The sequence below is a fragment of the Anomaloglossus baeobatrachus genome, chromosome 4, assembly GCF_048569485.1.
Source record: "Anomaloglossus baeobatrachus isolate aAnoBae1 chromosome 4, aAnoBae1.hap1, whole genome shotgun sequence".
NCBI lineage: Eukaryota > Metazoa > Chordata > Amphibia > Anura > Aromobatidae > Anomaloglossus > Anomaloglossus baeobatrachus.
The window spans coordinates 626,540,947-626,567,658 of record NC_134356.1 but is presented as its reverse complement, the minus strand read 5'-3'; the positions used below and the strand labels follow the sequence as shown (position 1 = coordinate 626,567,658).

Below are 26,712 nucleotides of genomic sequence, written 5' to 3'. Positions count from 1 at the left end.
ATCCAGAGTCACAGCAGCGGTCCCTCGGTTTGGCAGATAACAGAGAGCAATAGGATGAGGGTTTTCAAGCCACGCCAATGACAACCAACATTAAGCTGTTAGATCAATGTTGCTTTTTATTCCAATTACAGGTCTACGCGTTTCGGAAGGCACCCCTTCCTTCTTCAGGACCAGATGGCAAGAGATTTATGTTCTCTTGCCATCTGGTCCTGAAGAAGGAAGGGGTGCCTTCCGAAACGCGTAGACCTGTAATTGGAATAAAAAGCAACATTGATCTAACAGCTTAATGTTGGTTGTCATTGGCGCGGCTTGAAAACCCTCATCCTATTGCTCTCTGTTACGAGCCCTGGGAGAGCAGGCGCCGACATATCCTGTTATGTTACATGGGGGAACGATGGTGATTAGAAGGAAAATTTATGTCCACTCACCTTAAGGTTCTAGTCCTGGTTCATCAAACCGCGGCTTGGTCATTTTAGGCACGGCAGAAACTTCAGAGAACAAGAGAATACCAGCGCTGGAAGAACCGGACCATCAGACGTAAATAAAAACTTTACATTTATTTAATTCTTAAAAAGCCACATGGTCAAACAATGCGGGGACCAAAACCAACGCGTTTCGACACCTAGGCCTTATTCATTGTTTAGGGTTAGGCAAAACGCTTTGGTTTTGGTCCCTCCACATTTTTTTTACCCCCTTCATTGGGGTGTGTGTTCCCATGTTTGACCATGTGGTTTTTTAATAATTAAATAAATAAAGTTTTTATATACGTCTGATGGTCCGGTTACTCCAACACTGGTGTTTTCTTGAACTACGGTGATTAAATAGTGGAAAACCCCTTTAAATTGTTATGTATCAGCGGCATAGAGCATGAATTCTAGTCTACATCTACTATGACCAGGCGCCACCATTTCTGCCGATCGCACGACTCTCTATGCCGCTACGAATTGTTAACGTCTTTGTTTATATTTGGGGTTTTAACATCTCGCAATAACTAGAAAGTTCTTGTGGTTCCAAAGATTGTGGAAAGGCGGAACCGGCATATGCTGGACCTTTGGACCAGACTCCAGCAATAAGTCAAGTCATTAGCACATACTACAAACTTTTTGTTTTTAGTTTTTTATTACTTAGATTTTGGGGTTTTTTTTGTTTTTCTTCAATACCCACTACTTAGAGTAAAAAAAAAACAACTAATAAGCTTCTATGTGCTCTGAAATAGATGATCTGCTTTCTTCTATAGCTACACGGCAAGGTTGAAGGGTGACTACATAGAATGAATCCAGTAACTGCATTCACGTGTGGATTTCATCATTTTAGAAGTCCTACAGGAATCCTGGAGTCCTCACGAGGTCTGAGACACTTGAGTGATAGGAACTGCAAGAAGAGACAAGATGGTCAAAGGTAGAAGGGCGAGGACGGATATAGACAGAAGGAGAATATACTCACCCATCTTACTGTGAATACACCACAGTCCGGCCGTCAATATCACCCCAACGAAGAAGGAGCTGAGGGTGACTCCAACTGCTGCCGCTACGCCGACCCCATGTACCGCAGATTCTGGAAGAACATCGGCTCAGGATTAACTCATAGGATGGACTTCACAGTCCCGAACTTTAATTCAATCTCATCAGCTTGGGTGCTTGGTACTCATAACTAGTGATGAGCGGGCACTGCCATGCTCAGGTGCTCGGTACTCGTAACTAGTGATGAGTGGGCACTACCATGCTCGGGTGCTCGGTACTCGTAACTAGTGATGAGCATGCACTACCATGCTCGGGTGCTCAGTACTCGTAACTAGTGATGAGCGGGCACTACCATGCTCGGGTGCTCAGTACTCGTAACTAGTGATGAGCATGCACTACCATGCTCGGGTGCTCGGTACTCGTAACTAGTGATGAGTGGGCACTACCATGCTCGGGTGCTCGGTACTCGTAACTAGTGATGAGCGGGCACTACCATGCTTGGGTGCTCAGTACTCGTAAATAGTGATGAGCAGGCACTACCATGCTCGGGTGCTCGGTACTCGTAACTAGTGAAGAGTGGGCACTACCATGCTTGGGTTCTCGGTACTCGTAACTAGTGATGAGCAGGCACTACCATGCTCAGGTGCTCAGTACTCGTAACTAGTGATGAGCAGGCACTACCATGCTCGGGTGCTCGGTACTCGTAACTAGTGATGAGTGGGCACTACCATGCTTGGGTGCTCGGTACTCGTAACTAGTGATGAGTGGGCACTACCATGCTTGGGTGCTCAGTACTCGTAACTAGTGATGAGCACGCACTACCATGCTCACAGGTGCTCAGTACTGGTAACTAGTGATGAGTGAGCACTACCATGCTCACAGGTGCTCAGTACTGGTAACTAGTGATGAGTGAGCACTACCATGCTCGGGTGCGCAGTACTCATAACTAGTGATGAGCAGGCACTACCATGCTCGGGTGCTCAGTACTCATAACTAGTGATGAGCGGGCACTACCATGCTCAGGTGCTCAGTACTAGTCACTAGTGATGAGCGGGCACTACCATACTCAGGTGCTCAGTACTCGTAACTAGTGATGAGTGGACACTACCATGCTCGGGTGCTCAGTACTCGTAACTAGTGAGGAGTGGGCACTACCATGCTCAGGTGCTCAGTACTCGTAACTAGTGATGAGCAGGCACTACCATGCTCAGGTGCTCAGTACTCGTAACTAGTGATGAGCAGGCACTACCATGCTCGGGTGCTCGGTACTCGTAACTAGTGATGAGTGGGCACTACCATGCTCGGGTGCTCGGTACTCGTAACTAGTGATGAGCGGGCACTACCATGCTTGGGTGCTCAGTATTCGTAACTAGTGATGAGCGGGCACTACCATGCTCGGGTGCTCGGTACTCGTAACTAGTGATGAGTGGGCACTACCATGCTCAGGTGCTCAGTACTCGTAACTAGTGATGAGCAGGCACTACCATGCTCGGGTGCTCGGTACTCGTAACTAGTGATGAGTGGGCACTACCATGCTTGGGTGCTCAGTACTCGTAACTAGTGATGAGCACGCACTACCATGCTCACAGGTGCTCAGTACTGGTAACTAGTGATGAGTGAGCACTACCATGCTCGGGTGCTCAGTACTCGTAACTAGTGATGAGCAGGCACTACCATGCTCGGGTGCTCAGTACTCATAACTAGTGATGAGCGGGCACTACCATGCTCAGGTGCTCAGTACTAGTCACTAGTGATGAGCGGGCACTACCATACTCAGGTGCTCAGTACTCGTAACTAGTGATGAGTGGACACTACCATGCTCGGGTGCTCGGTACTCGTAACTAGTGATGAGCAGGCACTACCATGCTCAGGTGCTCAGTACTCGTAACTAGTGATGAGCAGGCACTACCATGCTCAGGTGCTCAGTACTCGTAACTAGTGATGAGCAGGCACTACCATGCTCGGGTGCTCGGTACTCGTAACTAGTGATGAGTGGGCACTACCATGCTTGGGTGCTCGGTACTCGTAACTAGTGATGAGCAGGCACTACCATGCTCGGGTGCTCGGTACTCGTAACTAGTGATGAGCGGGCACTACCATGCTTGGGTTCTCGGTACTCGTAACTAGTGATGAGCAGGCACTACCATGCTCAGGTGCTCAGTACTCGTAACTAGTGATGAGCAGGCACTACCATGCTCGGGTGCTCGGTACTCGTAACTAGTGATGAGTGGGCACTACCATGCTTGGGTGCTCGGTACTCGTAACTAGTGATGAGTGGGCACTACCATGCTCGGGTGCTCAGTACTCGTAACTAGTGATGAGCAGGCACTACCATGCTCAGGTGCTCAGTACTCGTAACTAGTGATGAGTAGGCACTACCATGCTCGGGTGCTCGGTACTCGTAACTAGTGATGAGTGGGCACTACCATGCTTGGGTGCTCGGTACTCGTAACTAGTGATGAGTGGGCACTACCATGCTTGGGTGCTCGGTACTCGTAACTAGTGATGAGCAGGCACTACCATGCTCGGGTGCTCGGTACTCGTAACTAGTGATGAGCGGGCACTACCATGCTTGGGTTCTCGGTACTCGTAACTAGTGATGAGCAGGCACTACCATGCTCAGGTGCTCAGTACTCGTAACTAGTGATGAGCAGGCACTACCATGCTCGGGTGCTCGGTACTCGTAACTAGTGATGAGTGGGCACTACCATGCTCGGGTGCTCGGTACTCGTAACTAGTGATGAGTGGGCACTACCATGCTTGGGTGCTCGGTACTCGTAACTAGTGATGAGTGGGCACTACCATGCTCACAGGTGCTCAGTACTGGTAACTAGTGATGAGTGAGCACTACCATGCTCGGGTGCTCAGTACTCGTAACTAGTGATGAGCAGGCACTACCATGCTCGGGTGCTCAGTACTCGTAACTAGTGATGAGCACGCACTACCATGCTCACAGGTGCTCAGTACTGGTAACTAGTGATGAGTGAGCACTACCATGCTCGGGTGCTCAGTACTCATAACTAGTGATGAGCGGGCACTACCATGCTCAGGTGCTCAGTACTCGTAACTAGTGATGAGCACGCACTACCATGCTCACAGGTGCTCAGTACTGGTAACTAGTGATGAGTGAGCACTACCATGCTCGGGTGCTCAGTACTCGTAACTAGTGATGAGCAGGCACTACCATGCTCAGGTGCTCAGTACTCGTAACTAGTGATGAGCAGGCACTACCATGCTCGGGTGCTCGGTACTCGTAACTAGTGATGAGTGGGCACTACCATGCTTGGGTGCTCGGTACTCGTAACTAGTGATGAGCAGGCACTACCATGCTCGGGTGCTCGGTACTCGTAACTAGTGATGAGCGGGCACTACCATGCTTGGGTTCTCGGTACTCGTAACTAGTGATGAGCAGGCACTACCATGCTCAGGTGCTCAGTACTCGTAACTAGTGATGAGCAGGCACTACCATGCTCGGGTGCTCGGTACTCGTAACTAGTGATGAGTGGGCACTACCATGCTTGGGTGCTCGGTACTCGTAACTAGTGATGAGTGGGCACTACCATGCTCGGGTGCTCAGTACTCGTAACTAGTGATGAGCAGGCACTACCATGCTCAGGTGCTCAGTACTCGTAACTAGTGATGAGCAGGCACTACCATGCTCGGGTGCTCGGTACTCGTAACTAGTGATGAGTGGGCACTACCATGCTTGGGTGCTCGGTACTCGTAACTAGTGATGAGTGGGCACTACCATGCTTGGGTGCTCGGTACTCGTAACTAGTGATGAGCAGGCACTACCATGCTCGGGTGCTCGGTACTCGTAACTAGTGATGAGCGGGCACTACCATGCTTGGGTTCTCGGTACTCGTAACTAGTGATGAGCAGGCACTACCATGCTCAGGTGCTCAGTACTCGTAACTAGTGATGAGCAGGCACTACCATGCTCGGGTGCTCGGTACTCGTAACTAGTGATGAGTGGGCACTACCATGCTCGGGTGCTCGGTACTCGTAACTAGTGATGAGTGGGCACTACCATGCTTGGGTGCTCGGTACTCGTAACTAGTGATGAGTGGGCACTACCATGCTCACAGGTGCTCAGTACTGGTAACTAGTGATGAGTGAGCACTACCATGCTCGGGTGCTCAGTACTCGTAACTAGTGATGAGCAGGCACTACCATGCTCGGGTGCTCAGTACTCGTAACTAGTGATGAGCACGCACTACCATGCTCACAGGTGCTCAGTACTGGTAACTAGTGATGAGTGAGCACTACCATGCTCGGGTGCTCAGTACTCATAACTAGTGATGAGCGGGCACTACCATGCTCAGGTGCTCAGTACTAGTAACCAGCAATTGGACGCTGGGATGGGTGCGACTAAAGTACCCAAGTATAATGGAAGTCAATTGGGGACTCTTACAGAAAAATGTTTGAGTCCCTCATTTACCTCAGTTATACTCGGGTGCTCGAGTCGCGCCCATTCGAGCGTCCGACTGCTGCTTATACCTACCTGATCACTAACACACACACATATATACACGAGCATAACTGGTTCCAGGAGTGTGCTCTTAAACCAAGTTACTCTTATATCAAAGTGAATTTTCCATAGGAAATAATTGAAACGCAGACAATTCGTTCCACAACCCAAAAATATTTACTGTATTTATACAAACTTGTTACAGTAATACAAAATGTACTGTATTTATATAAAATTATTACAGTACACTAATACAAGACACTGTACAGTACGATAAAAAACATGCTTACAATAGAATTGTTGGTGTGCGAGAGGTACAGGACAAGTAATGTGCTGCACTGGTTAGCCAAAAGAATACAGTACTGTATGCACTAATGCAAATTGATAGAGATGCTATGTAGTATATACTGTGCAATGGTATACTGTATACAGTAAACAGTACATATGTACAGAAAGTCACCTCCAGAGCGGGTCAGAACGCGGTGAAAGGACAAAACCAGAAGTGTATGCGGTGGGAATTTGCTCTTATTGCAAAGCATTGCTCTTAAACCAAGTTACAAATTTTTAAAAAGCTTTGCTTGTCTTGCAAAACGCTCTCAAAACTCTTAAACCAAGGTTCCACTAATTTTATATATATATATATATATATATATATATATAGTCTGTTTTTAATAAGATTTGCAAATATATGAGTTCATAAAAAACAGCACTTCTATGGCTTCTGTGTGTAATCCTAATGCCATCCGTTTTTTTTTAAATAGTATTTAATGAGTAAGAGAAGCTTGGAAAAAAATGTTTTCCCTACAAGAATAATGCACTGATGCTAAGAATGGACAAAGTCCAAAAATGGATGAAATTTGGATTCAGCGCACTGATGAATGATGGTCTGACATCAGGGCTGGAAGCTTGACTTTTTATTTTTTTTTTCTGGACAGCTCATCAAAACAGTCACAGACAGCTAATGTTTTTTCACAGACATATTGGAGAACATAATATATCCTTATATTTATAAGTGATGCATGTCTACAGCTCATAATTCTGCTATGAAGACATCAGCTGCATTCACTGGAAATAGTGAAATAATGATTATTACGGTGAAAATAATCTGTATATGTTTCTTCAGCTTCAAAAAAAAATCTCGGACGCCTTAAGAGGTTTTTTAATGGACAAAGCAAAACAGGGCCCTATATTTCTGGAATGTCCTGGAATTTCTGGACACTTGGCAAACCAGACTGACATGTAAATGAACGAACACACTCGTGTAAAACACGTATAGGAGACTTATTCAATTATAAAAATATCAAATTTTGTTATAATTCAAAAAGATAAAATTCATTTTCCATATAGTATAAATATGAGGTAAGGTGGATTCTTTACACACCCACCCATCAAGGAACCGCCCAAATTTAACCCATCATGATCCCAAGCAAAGAAGTATATAAGCAGCCAGTGCAATATAATGGGGCAACACCCCGCTGATGAAGCTTTGGCGACACGCGCGTCCGGGTTGAAGGATACTCACCTGCCCACCTCTGAACCGCCACTGATAGGCCCTCAGCTTGTACACCATAAATACCACCCCCCTCCCCCCAAAAAAAAAAAAAAATAATAATAATAAATAATAATTTACATGACTGTGTTGCCATTTAAAAGATAAACCAGCGGATCCATTTCTGACCACAAAGCACTGCTCCGGTAGCGAGAAATACCATTTTGATGTTGTGTTTGGGAGTGTATTGGGGTGTGACGGTGCACTTACAGCTTCTTAGTCTAATTCTGTATCTCCTACTTAGCAGCACCCTCTTCTTTCTGATTCACAGATTGTTTGCTCTGGTACGCAACCACTGACCTGCCCCTGCCAGTCAACCAGCAGAGAGGGTGCTGTTAGGTAAGTACAGTGAGATACTAAGAAGCTGTAAGGGTATGTGCACACGTTGCTTTTTTTTCCGCGCGGAAAAAAACGCACCCTCTGGCAGAGGGGAGAATTGTAAACAATGCTTTTTGAGAAACAACGCATCGAAAACGCATGCGTTTTTCATGCGTTTTTCATGCGTTTTTTTAGGTGCGTTTTTTAAGACTTGTCAGTGTTAATAAAGTTGGTTGAACACAGATCTTTGGAAAAAAAAACCTGTGATGTCATTTCCTTCTCCACATTCTGTTTGGATAAATGGGAGGGCTTGGAATGGAAGGAGCACCATTTGAATTTTGGAAAAGTTGAAATAAACTTCGCGCACCAAGCCCCTTAGGTACCTATACGTCAGAAAACCCCCACAAGTGACCCCATTTTGGAATCTGCACCCCTCAAGGATTTTATTCAGGAGTATATTAAGCATTTTGAATCCACAGCTACTTCACCCAAAATGTTGCTGTAGCAACAATATTCTCACTTTTAGGCCCATTTCACACGTCAGTGAAAAACACTGACGTTTTTCACTGGCGTGTAAAACACGCGCATGTCCCTCCATGTGCCGTGAATCACGGCACACATGGGTTGTCTAAGTGCAATCCGGGCTCCGTTCTCCGTGGCCCGTGATTGCACTTAGAGATTAACTCACCTGCACCCGCTCCCGCTCTCCATGGTGCTGATCGCTCCCGCGGTGCAGCATCCGGCTGGTGCTGACCCCCGCAGCAGCTGCTTCCAGGTCGGCTGTGTCGTGCATCATGAATATGCGCGACAATAATGAGCCGGCTCAGAAGCAGCAGGCTGCACGGGCTGCAGAGGACATCGCTGGACGCCGGGTGAGTTGAAATGATTTTTATTTTAAAAGCACGTTTTTTTCTGGCACGTGTTTCACGGATCACACCACTGCGTGGTCCGTGGAACATCAGTGATGCCAGAAAAAAATGGACATGTCTCCGTGCGGCAATCACGCACACGCGGGTACGCCGCATGGAGACACGTGCAGTGAAAAATCACTGACGTGTGAGCAGACCCATTCATTACAATGGGTCTGCGTATGTCAGTGATTCTGGTACGTTTAAAAAAAAGCACAAACGTACCAGAATCACTGACGTGTGAAAGGGGCCTAAGGCTATGTGGCCATGATCCAGCGACATGGCGTATAGTACACAGTGCCAGCCTTCCTGCAGCTGCCCATGCCCACGATTTGGGTTCAGGCTGCTGTGGAGCTCTATGCTACCTGCAGAGAACACTCTCGTCTCCGCAGCATAAATTGACATGCTGAGGCTTGGGAAGCCACGCTACCGGTCAGTTTATGCTGCGGAGAAAAGAAGCACAGTGGGCATGGGATCTCCAAAAATCCTTCCACTGTGCTTCTACTGCACAACGCAGCGTTATGGACGCAGGGAAAACACTCAGCGCCCATAACGCTGCAAACCCTGATTGTGGACACACAGCCTAAAAAGCGTCAATGGATGAAGGGATGTCAAATATATAGAACGTCCCACCCCCGCCTGCATATTCTAAGCTGGCACCTTTAGTACCTTTCATGTGGCACTAAAGGGTGCCTAGCTTAGTATTTATCCAATAAAAAAAAAAAAAAAACAATGAAAAAAATGGCGTGGGGTCCCCCCTATTTTTGATAGCCAGTCAGGGTAAAGCAGACAGCTGTAGCCTGCAAACCACAGCTGGCAGCTTCATCTTGGCTGGTGATCAATTTGGAGGGCTCCCCAGGCTTTTTTTTTTTTATTTATAAATAAAGAATAAAAAAAAAAATAACGTGGGGTCCCCCCAAATTAGATCACCAGCCAAGGTGAAGCTGACAGCTGGGGTCTGGTATTCTCAGGGTGGGAAGAGCCATGGTTATTGGACTCTTCCCAGCCTAAAGATAGCAGGCCGCAGCCGCCCCAGAAGTGGCGCATCCATTAGATGCGCCAATCCTGGCGCTTCGCCCCAACTCATCCCGCGCCCTGGTGCGTTGGGTAACGGGGTAATACCAGATGTGTAATGTCACCTGGCATCAAGCCCAGCAATTAGTGATGTCACGGCGTCTATCAGACACCCGACATAACTAATTGACAGTAAACAAAAGCAAAAAAAGACAACAAAAAATGTTTTATTAGAAAAAACACTCCCCAAATCATTCCCTTGTTCTCCAGAAATCCATATGGATGTCCCACGTCGCCTCTGGACCTTCTAGAATATGGGGGCACGTTCAGGGAACGTATCCCCCATTTTCTAGGAGGGCAGACCCTCCATTTGAGGAGAGTGGGTGCAAAAATCTGCACCCACTCTCCCCGGGTCACAGCTGCAGAGTGCGAGCAGCCAGCACAGCTCTCTGAACACAGTGCTGGCTGTCAGCTGCTCTGCTCATGTGACCGGCCAGCGTCTGCTGTGATGGAGGAGGGGGCCGCGGGGGATCAGCGCTGCGACCGGACAGGTATGTATGACACCGGGGGGAATTGGGGGTGACCGGGCAGGGCCTGGGGGGCATTTTTCTGTCGCATGTCTCAAGGCACATGCGACAGAAATCATAGGAGCAGGGCGGCCGGTGCGCTACTGTGCGCGCGGCCATGTTGGATTTTTGGGAGGGGGGTCGGGAACTCGGGGGTCGGGGCGGGCACTTTGGCGACACCGGGGGCTTTGCCAGGAAGTGAGGTCAACAGGAAACCTCTTGACCTCACTTCCAGGTAAATGCCTGCGTTCTGGCGTGCCGACAAAGGCCGCGGACCGCAACAAAAAAGCAGGTCCATGCGGTGTAGCTGCGTTCTGACCCCACATCATTGATTTCAATGGGGGAGAGAACGCAGCCACACCGCACAAAAGAAGTGACATGCTGCTTTTCTTTCCGCACCGATTTTTGGCATCCAAAACGCTGCGGAAAGAAACGCAGCGTGTGCACTGATTTTTCAGCTTTCCCATACACTTTGCTGGGAAAGCTGAACGCATGCAATTTGCCACTGAAACGCTGCGGTTCAAAACGCAGCGTTTCCGCGGTAAAAAACGCAACGTGGGCACACAGCCTAAGTGCACCATCACACCCCAGTGCACTTCCAGACCCAACTTCAAAAGGCAATTTCTCACTGCCCTCAGACTGCTAAGTCGACAGAAAAACTAAACCTGTGACTCTTTGCACCCTACTTCTGCCTACCCAACCAGTGGCAGCTCTAAATAAATGTATGCACTGGCGGCACCAGGGATGGTGTCCTAAATGGCAGGATATACAAGTCCTACACAAAAACCACCAAGAAATACCCCCAAACAACACAAAACATCTATATGTTTCCAAGATTGCTTTTCTCATCCAACATTTGTGATTGGATTCATTCTCTGACCAGACCATGTCCATTTTTGGTGTCCATTCTTACCTTGATGATCGGAAGCGTGTACTTTCTTCTGACCTAAAGTAGAAACAAGAATTCAGTTTCCAGCATTTTCAGTTATACTTTTAGTATAAGAGAGGCGATACAGACCTGTACTGGAGAGGACCAGGGGCCGGGTGGGAGCAGAAATGGTGACCAGCAGAGGTTGCGTCACTGTACGTTGGAGTTCAGGCCTCAGGAACAAGGGGGCAGCACTGACGCGGGTGCAGAGATCCTTAGTATTGTGACACTTTGAAAATATGGACCGAGAAATAAGGGTGGTGCAGAGAGAGAGAAATATATATATATATATATATATATATATATATATATATATAATTTTACTGCGTGGATATACAGTATGTACAGTGCCTACAAGTAGTATTCAACCCCCTGCAGATTTAGCAGGTTTACACATTCGGAATTAACTTGGCATTGTGACATTTGGACTGTAGATCAGCCTGGAAGTGTGAAATGCACTGCAGCAAAAAAGAATGTTATTTCTTTTTTTTTTTCTTCTTCTTAAATTGTGAAAAGTTTATTCAGAGGGTCATTTATTATTCAACCCCTCAAACCACCAGAATTCTGTTTGGTTCCCCTAAAGTATTAAGAAGTATTTCAGGCACAAAGAACAATGAACTTCACATGTTTGGATCAATTATCTATTTTTCCAGCCTTTTCTGACTATTGAAGACCCTCTCCAAACTTGTGAACAGCACTCTTACTTGGTCAACATGGGAAAGACAAAGGAGCATTCCAAGGCCATCAGAGACAAGATCGTGGAGGGTCACAAGGCTGGCAAGGGGTACAAAACCCTTTCCAAGGAGTTGGGCCTACCTGTCTCCACTGTTGGGAGCATCATCCGGAAGTGGAAGGCTTATAGAACTACTGTTAGCCTTCCACAGCCTGGACAGCCTTTGAAAGTTTCCACCCATGCCGAGGCCAGGCTTGTCCGAAGAGTCAAGGCTAACCCAAGGACAACAAGGAAGGAGCTCCGGGAAGATCTCATGGCAGTGGGGACATTGGTTTCAGTCAATACCATAAGTAACGTACTCCACCGCAATGGTCTCCGTTCCAGACGAGCCCGTAAGGTACCTTTACTTTCAAAGCGACATGTCAAGGCTCGTCTACAGTTTGCTCATGATCACTTGGAGGACTCTGAGACAGACTGGTTCAAGGTTCTCTGGTCTGATGAGACCAAGATCGAGATCTTTGGTGACAACCACACACGTGACGTTTGGAGACTGGATGGCACTGCATACGACCCCAAGAATACCATCCCTACAGTCAAGCATGGTGGTGGCAGCATCATGCTGTGGGGCTGTTTCTCAGCCAAGGGGCCTGGCCATCTGGTCCGCATCCATGGGAAGATGGATAGCACAGCCTACCTGGAGATTTTGGCCAAGAACCTCCGCTCCTCCATCAAGGATCTTAAGATGGGTCGTCATTTCATCTTCCAACAAGACAACAACCCAAAGCACACAGCCAAGAAAACCAAGGCCTGGTTCAAGAGGGAAAAAATCAAGGTGTTGCAGTGGCCTAGTCAGTCTCCTGACCTTAACCCAATTGAAAACTTGTGGAAGGAGCTCAAGATTAAAGTCCACATGAGACACCCAAAGAACCTAGATAACTTGGAGAAGATCTGCATGGAGGAGTGGGCCAAGATAACTCCAGAGACCTGTGCCGGCCTGATCAGGTCTTATAAAAGACGATTATTAGCTGTAATTGCAAACAAGGGTTATTCCACAAATTATTAAACCTAGGGGTTGAATAATAATTGACCCACACTTTTATGTTGAAAATTTATTAAAATTTAACTGAGCAACATAACTTGTTGGTTTGTAAGATTTATGCATCTGTTAATAAATCCTGCTCTTGTTTGAAGTTTGCAGGCTCTAACTTATTTGCATCTTATCAAACCTGCTAAATCTGTAGGGGGTTGAATACTACTTGTAGGCACTGTATGTAAATATATATATATATATATATATACACACACTATGTGTATATACTGTATATATGTCCTAAGGGGCCAGTACCATTACAGGCTTATAAAGTAGTGTCAATTAAAAAAAAAAAACAACTTAAAAAATCTTTACCTCCAGGTCACAACAGCTATGATCGTAACCATTTAACCCCTTAAATTTTGCTGATAACCCTGGAACCATCTGAACGATCCTGTGACTGCCATGATATTACTCCTATGAAGCCCTGCCTGAGGCCGGGCTTCATAGAAGACTAGTATTTATACAATAAACTAGGCAAGCAAGTAGGTGAGCAAGCAGGTTCAAGTCCCATAAGAGGACTATTAAAGAATATATAAAACAAATATCTATATATTTTATATTAGTCCCCTTGGGACTGATGAAATATAGGATCCAAGACAACAAAAACCCAAGATGGTTAATTATATTAAATGGCACTTAGAAAATTAGAAGGGAACTCGTGCCCTCACTTACCTCGGGAATATTTCTGGATCCAGCACTACCTTTGCATGATGTCTCCCTATAGCACAACTGGACTCTGCAGTGCAGGAATTGTATTGAGTTGTTGTAGAAAGGGGCAAGTTGAAAGCTGAAGGTCGTCGTCAGCAAGGTGTTGGTGCAGGGCAGGGGTGGGACTTTTGATAAGGTCACCCCCGCATCAGCTGGGCAGCCATTCACGACGAGCAAGGTACGGGAATAGTTATAAGGATCTGAAGATGGGGACAGAGAACATAGAGCCAAAGACAGACCAAGAGATGGCGGAGCAGCGGAGAGAGACACCTGCGAGTAATTGATGGAGGAAATATTATTCACTACAGCAGTTGGGTTTGTTATTAAGTTTAAAGGATTTTCTCAACATAACACTTCAAGAGCACACTGCTCCCCCGGCTTCCTGCTTGCTGGGGGGGGGGGACTGGCGTGCTCTTGATGATTGACCGTTCACACCAGCAGAGGCAGCATTAGAGAAGCACTGGGTCACTTATTAGCGCCTGCAAGCTCTGTAGCTAAGAGCTTGCAAGTACTGCCCTCCTTGCCTGGGAGACTGGTCACCACTGATAGACTGCAGAGGTGGACGGTAACCTAGGCAGTGAGCAGTAAACTAAAATAAAAAATACGTCTGTTCATAACAATGGAGATGATTCTTAGCAAGAGGTAAATTGCAAACTTGCTTATTTTTACAAGCACTTTACAATTTCAACCATTTATCCATTTGAGGAAATTCCCTTAAATTGTATAAATACAGTGCAACCTCGCCTTATTTAATCTTGATTTACTGTTACATAGAATCAAATTAATCAGCACAGAATTTGGGATATGAAAACTAAATACAGTGCCTTGCGAAAGTATTCGGCCCCCTTGGGGGTTTTTTTCAGCCTTTTTCTACATTTCAGGCTTCAAACATAAAGATAAAAATGTTAATGTTGTGGTGAAGAATCAACAATTGTGAAGGTGAACGAAATTTATTGCTTATTTTAAACTTTTTATAAAATAAAACACTGAAAATTGGGGCGTGCAATATTATTCGGCCCCTTTAAGTCAATACTTTGTAGCTCTGCCTTTTGCTGCGATTACAGCTGCAGTCGCTTGGAGCATGTGTCTATCAGTTTTGCACATCGAGAGACTAAAATTCTTGTCCATTCTTCCTTTGCAAACAGCTGGAGCTGAGTGAGGTTGGATGGAGGCGTTTGTGAACAGCAGTTTTCAGCTCTTTCCACAGATTCTCGATTGGATTCAGGTCTGGACTTTGATTTAGCCATTTTAACACCTGGATACGTTTATTTGTGAACCATTCCATTGTAGATTTTGCTTTATGTTTTGGATCATTGTCTTGTTGAAAGACAAATCTCCGTCCCAGTCTCAGGTCTTTTGCAGACTCCAACAGGTTTCTTCAAGAATGATCCTGTATTTGGCTCCATCCATCTTCCCATCAATTTTAACCATCTTCCCTGTCCCTGCTGAAGAAAAGCAGGCCCAAACCATGATGCTGCCACCACCATGTTTGACAGTGGGGATGGTGTGTTCAGAGTGATGAGCTGTGTTGCTTTTACGCCAAACATATCATTTGGCATTGTGCCAAAAAAGTTCGATTTTGGTTTCATCTGACCAGAGCACCTTCTTTCACATGTTTGGTGTTTGCCAGGTGGCTTGTGGCAAACTTTAAACAACACTTTTTATGGATATCTTTGAGAAATGGCTTTCTCCTTGCCACTCTTCAATAAAGGCCAGATTTGTGCATTGTATGACTGATTGTTGTCCTATGGACAGACTCTCCCACCTCAGCTGTAGATCTCTGCAGTTCATCCAGAGTGATCATGGGCCTCTTGGCTGCGTCTGTGATCAGTCTTCTCCTTGTTTGAGATGAAAGTTTGGATGGACGGCCGGGTCTTGGTAGATTTGCAGTGGTATGATACTCCTTCCATTTCAATATGATCGCTCGCACAGTTCTCCTTGGGATGTTTAGAGTGGTGGAAATCTTTTTGTAACCAAATTCGGCTTTAAACTTCTCCACAACAGTATCACGGACCTGCCTGTTGTGTTCCTTGGTCTTCATGATGCTATCTGAACTTTACACAGAACACTGAGACTATCACAGAGCAGGTGCATTTATACGGAGACTTGATTACACACAGGGGATTATATTTATCATCATCAGTCATTTAGGACAACATTGGATCATTCAGAGATCCTCAATGAACTTCTGGAGTGAGTTTGCTGCACTGAAAGTAAAGGGGATGAATAATATTGCACGCCCCAATTTTCAGTTTTTTATTTTTTAAAAAAGTTTAAAATAAGCAATAAATATCGTTCACCTTCACAATTGTGTCCCACTTGTTGATTCTTCACCATAATATTAAAATTTTTATCTTTGTTTGAAGCCTGAAATGTAGGAAAAGGTTAAAAAAAATCAAGGGAGACGAATATTTTCGCAAGGCACTGAATTTGTATAATTAGAGTTACACTTTAACATTCCATCATATGAAAAGGTGTGGAGTGCATCACATCATTGTACGTGTTAGGAAATGGAGTGAACAGATTCAGCAGGAACACATATAAAAGTGCAAATTTACATTTTAAGCTCTGATGTCTTCAGCATCATTACTTCAATATCCCTATGACAACACTTCTTGCACTGTGCTTTGACGGTTCTGTCTTCCTATGGGGAAATTTCATAAAAGAGAGCATATGAGTGACCTGACCTCGATTTGAAGCTTGCTTCCTACTTTCACACTGCACATGCTGCCATGTTCACACTTCTTGTCTGGACCACGGACCACCAACTGGACAACCACAGAGTCCCAAATGTTGTCCTCTGAGGTGCATGGGAACTAGAGTAATGAATAACAGAAGGATGTTCAATATGCAAACTAATGAAAATGAATTACGGAATTACAGCGCAAAGGATTTTGGACCCAATTACAATAACAAGTGGCATTACTATGCTGACCATGTTCATTGGGCTGTGGCGGTACACTGCCCAAAAAAGACAGTAAAATTCTATTAAATTAGCATTGTTCAAAAATCTTATAACCAAAGCTGATATATAGTAGGAGTAAATTGTGAAAAAACCAAAAGAAGAGAAAACTACTAAAAAAATGACTTTATTATAATTAAATATTAAAATCTATAAGTATAAAAACAAAATTGCTTTTACATGGTCGTTATATAAACTTGTTTTGTTTAAGTGGGTGTAGAAGGGTGATAGATCCGATTTGTGAGGATAGTGCTAGTTGTTTACTATTCTCAGGGTAGGGACAACTATAGTAGTTACACTTCTTACTCCAGTAGCTTTTGTAAGGAGATTGGGGATGAGATATCTATCCCTCCCTTTCACCTATCTACCAGCGGAGGTGCACCATACGTTGTTGGGTACCCCCCGCTCCACGTCGTCTCTCCCTATTTTCTCCCTGCAGCTCGTCAGTTGCAACCAGGAGACCCACCACCAAAGAAAAATAGATAGTGCAATTAGTCACAGTTAATTATTCAGCCGTACATAAGTATGTTCCAGCCATATTATAGATATTAGGTAGCTCTCAGATCAATGAGAAAAATTATTTTTGTATATATAGATATAAACTCCCAGCAGGGATCTTATCTGCCGAGACCATCCAATAGTCTATCCCGTAAACCCGACGCGTTTCCCCCCTATTTTTTCCTTAGGGGTTCATCAGGGGAATAACTGATCCGAGGCTTGTTTCTTAAAGATTCAAGGGTGCCGGTAAACAGAGTATGACGTCAGTGGCCCATAATGGGGTCAATCGTCCAATATACAATAGCTGGGTGAAAGGTTAACAGCAACAGACAGTTGGGATTAGGCTACAGGGAAGGAGCTACTGCTGAGGGAGAGAAACAGTTTCTGTGGAAACGTCAGTTAGGGCCTAGCCTGTGACAGAAACAGACCTCAGGTCTGAGGAGCAGCAGAGCCGCATGACATGGGTGTCCTGAAGAGAGGGAAACAGTTAGGATAGTATGACCAAGGCAAAAGCGGGAACAGCTGAGAAAGACAAGGAGGTGACCATGACACAGAGTGATGTAGTGTAGCTGGGTCAGAGCACTGAACGAGAGAGACAGGTTCTGGTGCAAGACAGAGCAGGACAAGGACGAAGTGAGTGTTTTGGGTTGTGTGCCCTAGACGTCTTCAATAAATAATAGCTCAGTACAGCCATATTGGCAACATGCCTCTAAGAGGGAAAAGACGTGGAACTGCTTGAGGAGGAGAATGACTTACAACTGTGATGTGCTAGTAGGCTGAGAAGTGTTAAGGCCCCGTCACACACACAAATAAATCTTTGGCAGATCTGTGGTTGCAGTGAAATCATGGACATATTGTTCCATTTGTACACAGCCACAAACCTGGCACTGATTGTCCACAATTTCACTGCAACCACAGATCTGCCACAGATTTATCTCTGTGTGTGACAGGGCCTTTAGGAAGAAAAAGACTTATGGAGGTTTGAACAACTGGAGTGAAAAATGTGCCTAATGATTCTCTGTGCACTGAAACGTGCAAGATGATTTGTGTCCGCTATCTAATGTACATTGTTGTTACCAAGTTTATGTTTAGTAACCGTAAGTTTTTATGAACTTATGGTCACCCTCAATGAATCGTGTACCACCTGGTCCTGGCCGGCCAAAACCATCAGCAACGTGCGGCCTGCAAAGGCGTATAACCTCCGGAGTGCAACACCACACACCCAATCAGAACCTCCATCTTCATGTAGCGTGCCAGGGTGTGGTAGATTATAACCTCACTCATGACTACCACCCCGCTTTACAAGACCACTACCTTTTGCAGAATATACCTGGCTATTTCCGTCAGTCCAATAAATAATCATTGGAGTAGAGGTTGAGCGAGTACGTTGTCCTCAGTGAAGATGCTGGCATGCTACATGAGGGATATAGTCCTGGCAGAGTGTGTATACTTGTGCAAGTGGGTTGTGAAAATGTGCAGGCCACATACTGCCGCTGACGTCAACTGGCAGGACTTGTACTCACAAGAGACCAATACTTTTAAACAATACTTTACTCAATGGTTCATTATTTACAACAACTGGGACTGGCCCACAATGGGAGGAGCGACTTGATAGGGTAAGAGACGGTTCATTCTAGAAAGCTCAGTTGAGTTTAAAGAGTGAACAAATAGGGAGTGAAAGTAACGGACGTATAGTCAGTTGGTCGTAAAGGTCTCATACCGTATGTGGCTTGTGGGAACAGGAGAGGAGATGGAGGACGAGATAGCATTAACCATGTGTTGGGAGAGAAGCGGAGTGTGAACGGCGTTGAAGCAAGAGAACGATCCTCCTACAGAGTGGCCCCAGAGCATAGAAGAGAGAAGAACAGGATTCAAGTGGCCCCTTAACAGTCAAGGTACCGGGCTACCCTTAACTATCATTTGAATATAGTTGATGACCCAAGCAGTTTTCCTTTAGATGTCCGGGAGTGCAAATCTTTACTCTGGTCATAATTAGACCCTAAGGAGACTGGATATGGGACTGCGGGAAGCGAAGATGACTGTCACAAACTGTGTTGAAACACTTTGCTAGTTCGTGCTTGAACTCACAGGACAAGTAAGATCTGAAGCAACCCAGTGGGAACTGAGACTGTGTCTAAACATGCCTTCCAAAACTGTAACATGCTTGAAGATATGTGCCAACTATCTGGAGCATGAAGTTGTTACAAGGAAAGAACCATTGAGTAAAGTATTGTTTGAAACTAAGGGGCCATTTGCACACTACGACATCGCAAGCCGATGCTGCGATGCCGTGCGCGATAGTCCCCGCCCCCGTCGCAGCTACGATATCATGGTGATAGCTGGTGTAGCGAATATTATCGCTACGCCAGCTTCACATGCACTCACCTGCCCTGCGACGTCGCTCTGGCCGGCGACCCGCCTCTTTATTAAGGGGGCAGGTCGTGCGGCGTCCTAGCGACGTCACACGGCAGGCGGCCAATAGAAGCGGAGGGGCGGAGATGAGCGGGACGTAAACATCCCGCCCACCTCCTTCCTTCCGCATAGCCGGCGTGAGCCGCAGGACGTAGGTAGGAGATGTTCCTCGCTCCTGCAGCTTCACACATAGCGATGTGTGTTGCCGCTTGAACGAGGAACAAAATCGTAACATCAGTCATTTCCAAATCATGGAAATGACCGACGCTACACCGTTGATACGATTACGACACTTTTGCGCTCGTTAATCGTATCAAAAAGGCTTTACACACTACAATATCGACTGCAACGCCGGATGTGCGTCACTTTCGATTTGACCCCACCGACATCACACCTGCGATGTCGTAGGGTGCAAAGTGCCCCTAACTGTTGGTCTCCTTGTGAGTACAAGTCGTCATCCGGTCCTGGCGATGTCAGCGGCAGTATGCGGCCTGCATGAGTTCACAGCCTGCAAAACACAAGTCCACACACCCAACCAGGACCATGTCTCTCATGTAGCATGCCATAACGTCAAGAGTCAATCCCTCAACTGCGACTACCACTAACCAACACCCTACATTTTTTATACAAAAACATGGTAAATATTTCTCCTTAACACGTTTTTACACCAAGAAAACACAGTAACACAGGGCACTACCCTAACCTCACTGCCAGTATGAGGTGGTTACACTACACTACCAATGTCTTTGCTTATCCTCCATGTAATCGGTACCATTGTCCGTTAGCTCCTCTCACCAGAGCATATACTCCTTCTGTGTAAATCTTTTCAGGCCTTGCACCCAGCCTTGGGGCACCCAATTCTCCCTATCCACTGATACTCCCACGGGGTTGGCCCATTCTTGACCACAGCCTATATGACGCAGCCCTTTGTCACTTACTTCTTTCTCTTTCAAGATGGAGTCCATTTTATCATTAGGATACCGGCATGTGACTGGGATGAGAGCTGGAGACGGAGTCTGTGAAAGATGTTTTAATCGAAAGGCTCTGGATACATCAAGATTTAGCCAAGGGGGAGGACCTAAAACAGAAAAGAGTAAATTATATTCATGAATTTAGTCAATTATATTCAATATCTCTCTCTGGTCAGTGAAGATCTTATTAACGTCAAGCTTTGTCCCTACATTTGGCATAAATGCCAAAAAGTCTCTTGGTCTATATGTGTCACACGGTGTTCATCTCTAAACTCAACAGGTCTCATGGCGACTTCTGACCCTGTTCACACTGCAGTCTGAGACGCCACATGGTGCTCTTTGAGTTGATCACTTAGAACCAGGTGTAGACATTTTGTATGCTTACTAATGATTGGTCTAGCAGGAGTTAATTTCTGCTTGCTTGTGAATTGCTGCTAGGGTCATGGGCTTCTGGAGACCTATCACGCCTCCACCCTTTAAAAAAATGGTGGAATCTTTTCCTCCATGACGTTAACAGCTTTTGCGATTCTGGTCCATGTGCAGGGGTGCATGGTGATCCAGCTTCTGGTGTACTGCTGTGTGCTATCTGTTGTATGTTGTGGAAATACTCTTGTCGTTTATTATTTCCTTCCTTATCTTTATTTCCTCCTGAGAATTAGCGATTGATGTGACTTTGGGTTTTACCTAGTCTGCCTTTCTGTGTAGAATTTACCCGGCTCTCTCCTGGGTTAAAGGGTGAGGGGGTATTAGACCTAGGGCTGATCAGGAGTCAGGGCTATGCTGGTGATCCAGACCTCTTCACCCTCAGAAGTACGTCTGGGATAAGGGACAGGGGCCCTTAGCCTGAGGGCCAGTTTAGGAGCCTCTATTCCCTGTTAGTATGTTACCCTCGTGACAATATGGTGAATATACCAATAGGATTTCATTTTCCAGTCCCAAAACATCCTACAGTGCAAAACTCTGACATAATTACCACAGAGCAGAAAGTCAGTATTATCTGTGCCTACAATATTTAAAGGGAATGGCCACTACTTTATTGGTTGCCTATTCCAAGGATCATCATCATCACCTGATCAATGGGGGTACGACGCTCGGCACTCCCACCGATCAGCTGTTATTGGCGCCAGTGGTAGCCGTAAGTTCTGGATACTGCAGCTCAGTCATTTCTATAGTGGCCATAGTGTGTCGCCCTGGGCAAGCCAGGGGACACAGGTCACACACCACCACATCCTACATCCCAGTTAGGAACACCACAGCTAACCAAAAATCCTTGTTGCCTTCCTCCAGAGGCTGATGATTCACACCAGGGGGTGGGCCAGGCGGTTGGCTCCGCCCACCGAGGAGTTCACAGCTCTGGAGGCGGGAAGAAACCAGGCAGTCCAGTGAGGGACATGAAGGAGTGAACAGCAGTCAGCTCAGGGGGAGCTTGAGTGAGGAGCTAAGTGGAGTTTAGGAGAAACAAGTGAAAGTAGAAAGAAGTAAAAGTGGTAAAGGAGGAAAGCAGGAGTGGTGACAGAGAGAAAAGCCTGAAGTCGTCCAGCTGTGTGCAGGACAGGTCAGCAAGGTCAGCAACGGCGGTGACTGTCTGGAGGGGGACCGTTTGGAAGTTCCTGGAAGGACCCCGGAGGCTGTGTGCCCGGCGGCCTGGAGCAGTGTTCCGAAGGACAGTCAGCACCAGGGCAGGGGCCTCTCGGACCCCGGCAAGGCTAGGAGTCGCCATAATTTGCCAAATCCGTCAGTGACGGGGACGTAGATCCCCCAACAACCAAGTCCCGATTGAAGGCAACAGCCCAACCAGAGTAGAAGAGACACCGCCACCGCCAAGGCACCAGTTTCTTAGGGCCAGCGCCTGCGGGCAAAGAGTAGAGCTCCTCCGGTCCAGCTTGAAGCCGGGGAGCGGGTTACCGGTGGGGACCCATCGCAACCAACAAGTACATAAAGGTGCAAGGAAGAGGGACATCACCGTCACCTACTGGGAGAGCAAGTGCAGCCGTCCGTGGGACCGTCTATCCAGCCGTTTGGTTTACCGTAAAAACTGTGTCAACGTCTCAGGCTGAGTGAGTACCACAGTGCCGCAAGGCACAGCGCTGCCCCCGCGTCCCTGCGCCCACCAGGCCCTGCACCTCCCTCACCATCACCGGGCCCCGGGATCACCAACCCCTACCCACGGAGGGGCAACGCAACATCTCGCTGCTACACACCATCGTCCCCGGGCCTATAGAGCAGCGGTGGTGAAATCACCACAACCGTGGGTGGCGTCACGGACAATAAATACTTCCCACACCCAACAAACCCCTTTCACTCAGGGGCGAGGAGTGCCGCTCGAGAAACCCCCGGGATCCGGCCCACCGCTCGATCCACCACTGAGCAGCAGCCGCCGGACCCGAGCAGAAGGGGTGAGCGTAGTGTGCTGACACCCTCCTCCCCGCCCGCGACAATAGCAGCATACTGCAAATGTACCCTTTATTCATATGAATGGTGGGTGGATATCTAGTGCCTGGCAGCCTGCTGTGTTCCAGAACTTATGGCTGCTGCCAGTCACAGCTCATAGGCGGGGACGACAGCTGTCGTACATACACTAATTAGATATTGATGGCCTTTCCTAAGGATAGGTCATAAAAAAAAGGATAAGCAGAACTCTAATATAAAAGGCATTAAGGCAGTACTATCTGTGCCTGCATTATTTAGAGGGAGAGACAGTCATGCAGTACTATCAGTACTTACATCATTTACACAAAAAGATAGGTAAGCAGTACTATCAGTACCTACATCATTTACACAAAAAGACAGGTATGCAGTACTATCTGTACCTACATCATTTCAGGGAGAGATATTAAAGCAGTAATACTTGTGGCCATGTCATTTATATAAAGAGAAAGTGTTGGATTATAATCTCTGTCCACATCATTTACATGCACAAAAAGAATCAAGTGTTATCTGCACCTCCATCATTTTAAGGTAGGGAAAAGAGGCTGTATTATCTGTGCTTTAGCCTTTACATGTAGAGAAAGTATTATCTGAGTGTACGTCATTGGCAAGGAGAGACAGGGAAACAGCACTATCTGTGATAACATAATTTACAAGCAAAGAGGGGGATGCAGTATTACCTGTGCCTACATCATTTAAAAGGAGAGACAGGAAGCCAGTACTATTTGTACCCAAGGCCAGTTTTGGACAAATGGTGGCTGCCATTAAAAAAAACCCAAAAAAACAATAATACACATACTGAGAATTTCAGCCAGTATACAGCACAGGAGAAGTGGTACTGTGCAGTGTATATATACAGAATAATACAGATACTGAGGATTACACCCAGTATACAGGACAGGAGAAGTGGTACTGTGCAGTGTATATATACAGAATAATACAGATACTGAGGATTACACCCAGTATACAGGACAGGAGAAGTGGTACTGTGCAGTGTATATGTCACGCTTCCCGGTCCCCTGGCCCCGTCCTCCGGTTCCCGTGGCCCGCTGCCCGCTCCCCGGCGGCGTTCCCTACTTACCACTCCGGTCCCGGTCTCCTCTTCCCCGCCTGCGGCCTCCATGCGTCCAGCTCCCCGCTCCCGGCGCTCCTCTGTGACATGGGACTCCCAGCCGGGCGCTCCTGCTTCCTCCTCACCGCTTCCCGGACTGGCTTCTGGCACACGGGCCTCGCGCATGCGCATTAGGGTGCGCGCGCGGTCATTGACCCTTTCTTAAAGGGCCAGCACCCAGAAACAGGATATTGCATAGACAGGTACAGGGTATATAAGGGTTCTCTTTCCTGGTGGGCAGGGCCTGTTCTACGTGTTTAGCAAGCTAGTGTTCAGGTCCCCGTATTGCTTTGCCCTGTGCTTTGCCTTGTATTAACCCTGTCCTGTCTCGTAGAGCCTATCCTGCCACGCCAGTTGCTCCGAACCAAGTCCATCCCTGGACCCTGACGGTGACTTCGGCGGATGTCCCACCACCTCTGCAGCTCCGCCAGTCTCCAGTCTCTGGCTCCGTTCGGTGACCCGTTCCATCGCTCAGCAGGTTCCGGATCCCGCCTGACTCTATATCCCGGCCTCGGACCCTGAGCCTCGTCACCCGGACTACCGTCCAGAACTCTGTGGGTTCAGCATCATCCACCTTTCCTGCTTTTCTACGGACTGTCCAGCTACCTATAGTGCTCCGGCTGCCGTGCATCAGGACCCTCTGGCGGGGTGACCAGCTTGGCTGCCTTCTCAGGGGACATCGGTGTACGGTCCAGTGCTTCCACCACCCGGACGTAACAGTATATAGACAGAATAATACAGATACTGAGAATTACAGCCAGTATACAGGACAGGAGAAGTGGTACTGTGCAGTGCATATATACAGAATAATACAGATACTCAGGATTACACCCAGTATACAGGACAGGAGAAGTGGTACTGTGCAGTGTATATATACAGAATAATACAGATACTGAGGATTACACCCAGTATACAGGACAGAAGTAGTACTGTGCAGTGTATATATACAGAATAATACAGATACTGAGGATTACACCCAGTATACAGGACAGAAGTGGTACTGTGCAGTGTATATATACAGAATAATACAGATACTGATAATTACACCCAGTATACAGGACAGAAGTGGTACTGTGCAGTTTATACATACACCGTGGTACTGATATCTATACCTGCTTCATTTACAGGGATAGAAAGGTAGGCAGCACCATCTGTACTTTATGATTTATAGGAAGTAGAGACAGGGAAGCAGTACTATCTGTATCAGCACCATTCACAATAATTACAAACATAGCAGTGCTAAATTTGCTACTTAAAGGATTCTTTTTTACACAGAGACAATTTAATAAGTTAAACACAGTCATCCATGTCTTGGTGAAAACCTCAAATAGGCGGATACTGACGAAAATAATGTCCAACTGAGCACAAAGTGACTGTCTGCATCATTATAGCCAATGGCCCCGAATCGCATTTTCCAGGGCTTCAGATATAAGCCCCGACAGAAGGTTAAAAAGGTGATGTGAACATAGCCTAACGCTACTCTGAGGAATTTGCCGTGTTGCTATAGTCCGCTCTGCTGTATCTATATACACACATATATAACGCAATAAGAAAATTACCTTTTACTATCCCGATACACAAGAACATGATGATGACGAGATGCATCGCTGCTGATCCTCTGGAGTAAAAAATATTTCTCTGGGAAGGATAAAAACAATATAATCTCGCAGATGCTTAATTGTTGAGGATTGGTAATCCTTGGTAGTCAGAAATCACAGACTTCTTCAATGTGATATTCACACTTGATTTTTACTGGACAGCCCCTTTAAGACAATAGACTTGATATCCAATGATGGAGCTATTTACCTGGTGAAGTGGAGCCGCAGACTATTACTCCCACACTGCAGACGTCTGTCTGTCCCCAGGTCTGTACTCAGCCCACGCCCACCATTCCCTACCTGTGCTCCGTCCTTCATCCCCTTCTCCTCTTACTGACCATGTACTATTTGGTGGCCTTGTCCTCGCGCCTGTATTTAGGCAGAAGACATAGACAAAACATAGTTAATCTACTCGTAAAGCAAAATGTAGGTACAAGCAGCACGGCTCAGGTTCTTATATGGGGTAAGAAAAAAAAAGCTAAAAGTTCTTAAAATATCTTGTCAATAGGTAATCATAAGTGACGCGTATAATAAGAAACACCGGCGTCTGGCAATCAGTAAATATTAGGATGGGAACATCACACTTCACTACATGCACAATCGGTGGCAACACAAAATACAAGAGTCCATTCGGATGGTAAAATCCATATAATGAGCATTTTAAAGAGAATCTGCAGGATTTCACCCCTAAACAATAGTTATATGTTTACGTAGCTCTTTTAAAGACAAGTCCAAGAATACCTTTACATGGCTCGTTCACTCCTCCATTACTGAGAAATCAGCATTTCTTTTAATTTGCAAATGAGGCTGAAGCGCTCTTTGTAGCTCTGAAACCTCCGTCACTCCAGCTCTAACGCCTGGACATTTTAAAGGGAATCTGTCTGCAGGATTTCACCCCTAAACAATAGTTATATGTTTACGTAGCTCTTTTAAAGACAAGTCCAAGAATACCTTTACATGGCTCGTTCACTCCTCCATTACTGAGAAATCAGCATTTCTTTTAATTTGCAAATGAGGCTGAAGCGCTCTTTGTAGCTCTGAAACC

The 26,712-nt window shown here is 46.3% G+C and overlaps 1 protein-coding gene across 1 annotated transcript; it reads right to left on the bottom strand.

Moving 5' to 3' along the window:
• Positions 1 to 1,186: 1,186 nt before the first annotated feature.
• TGFBR3L (transforming growth factor beta receptor 3 like) lies at positions 1,187 to 25,702 on the bottom strand. Its single transcript, XM_075342994.1, has 8 exons — positions 25,629 to 25,702; positions 20,499 to 20,638; positions 16,376 to 16,504; positions 13,653 to 13,958; positions 11,305 to 11,443; positions 11,200 to 11,232; positions 1,444 to 1,554; positions 1,187 to 1,371 (listed from the first exon to the last, which is right to left on the bottom strand). Exons 1-8 carry the CDS (start codon positions 25,672 to 25,674, stop codon positions 1,340 to 1,342), a joined length of 936 nt encoding a protein of 311 aa, XP_075199109.1. The 5' UTR covers positions 25,675 to 25,702; the 3' UTR covers positions 1,187 to 1,339.
• Positions 25,703 to 26,712: the final 1,010 nt, after the last annotated feature.

What these genes read in the sequence shown, in the direction of transcription:
- TGFBR3L (XM_075342994.1), bottom strand. Translation starts at nt 25,674, where the DNA reads ATGCATCTCGTCATCATCATGTTCTTGTGTATCGGGATAGTAAAAG. An exon ending in GATCCAGAAATATTCCCGAG is followed by an intron (nt 11,444 to 13,652) that starts GTAAGTGAGGGC and finishes ATATTTTCAAAG; the next exon opens with TGTCACAATACTAAGGATCT. An exon ending in GTGTATTCACAGTAAGATGG is followed by an intron (nt 1,372 to 1,443) that starts GTGAGTATATTC and finishes CTCTTCTTGCAG; the next exon opens with TTCCTATCACTCAAGTGTCT.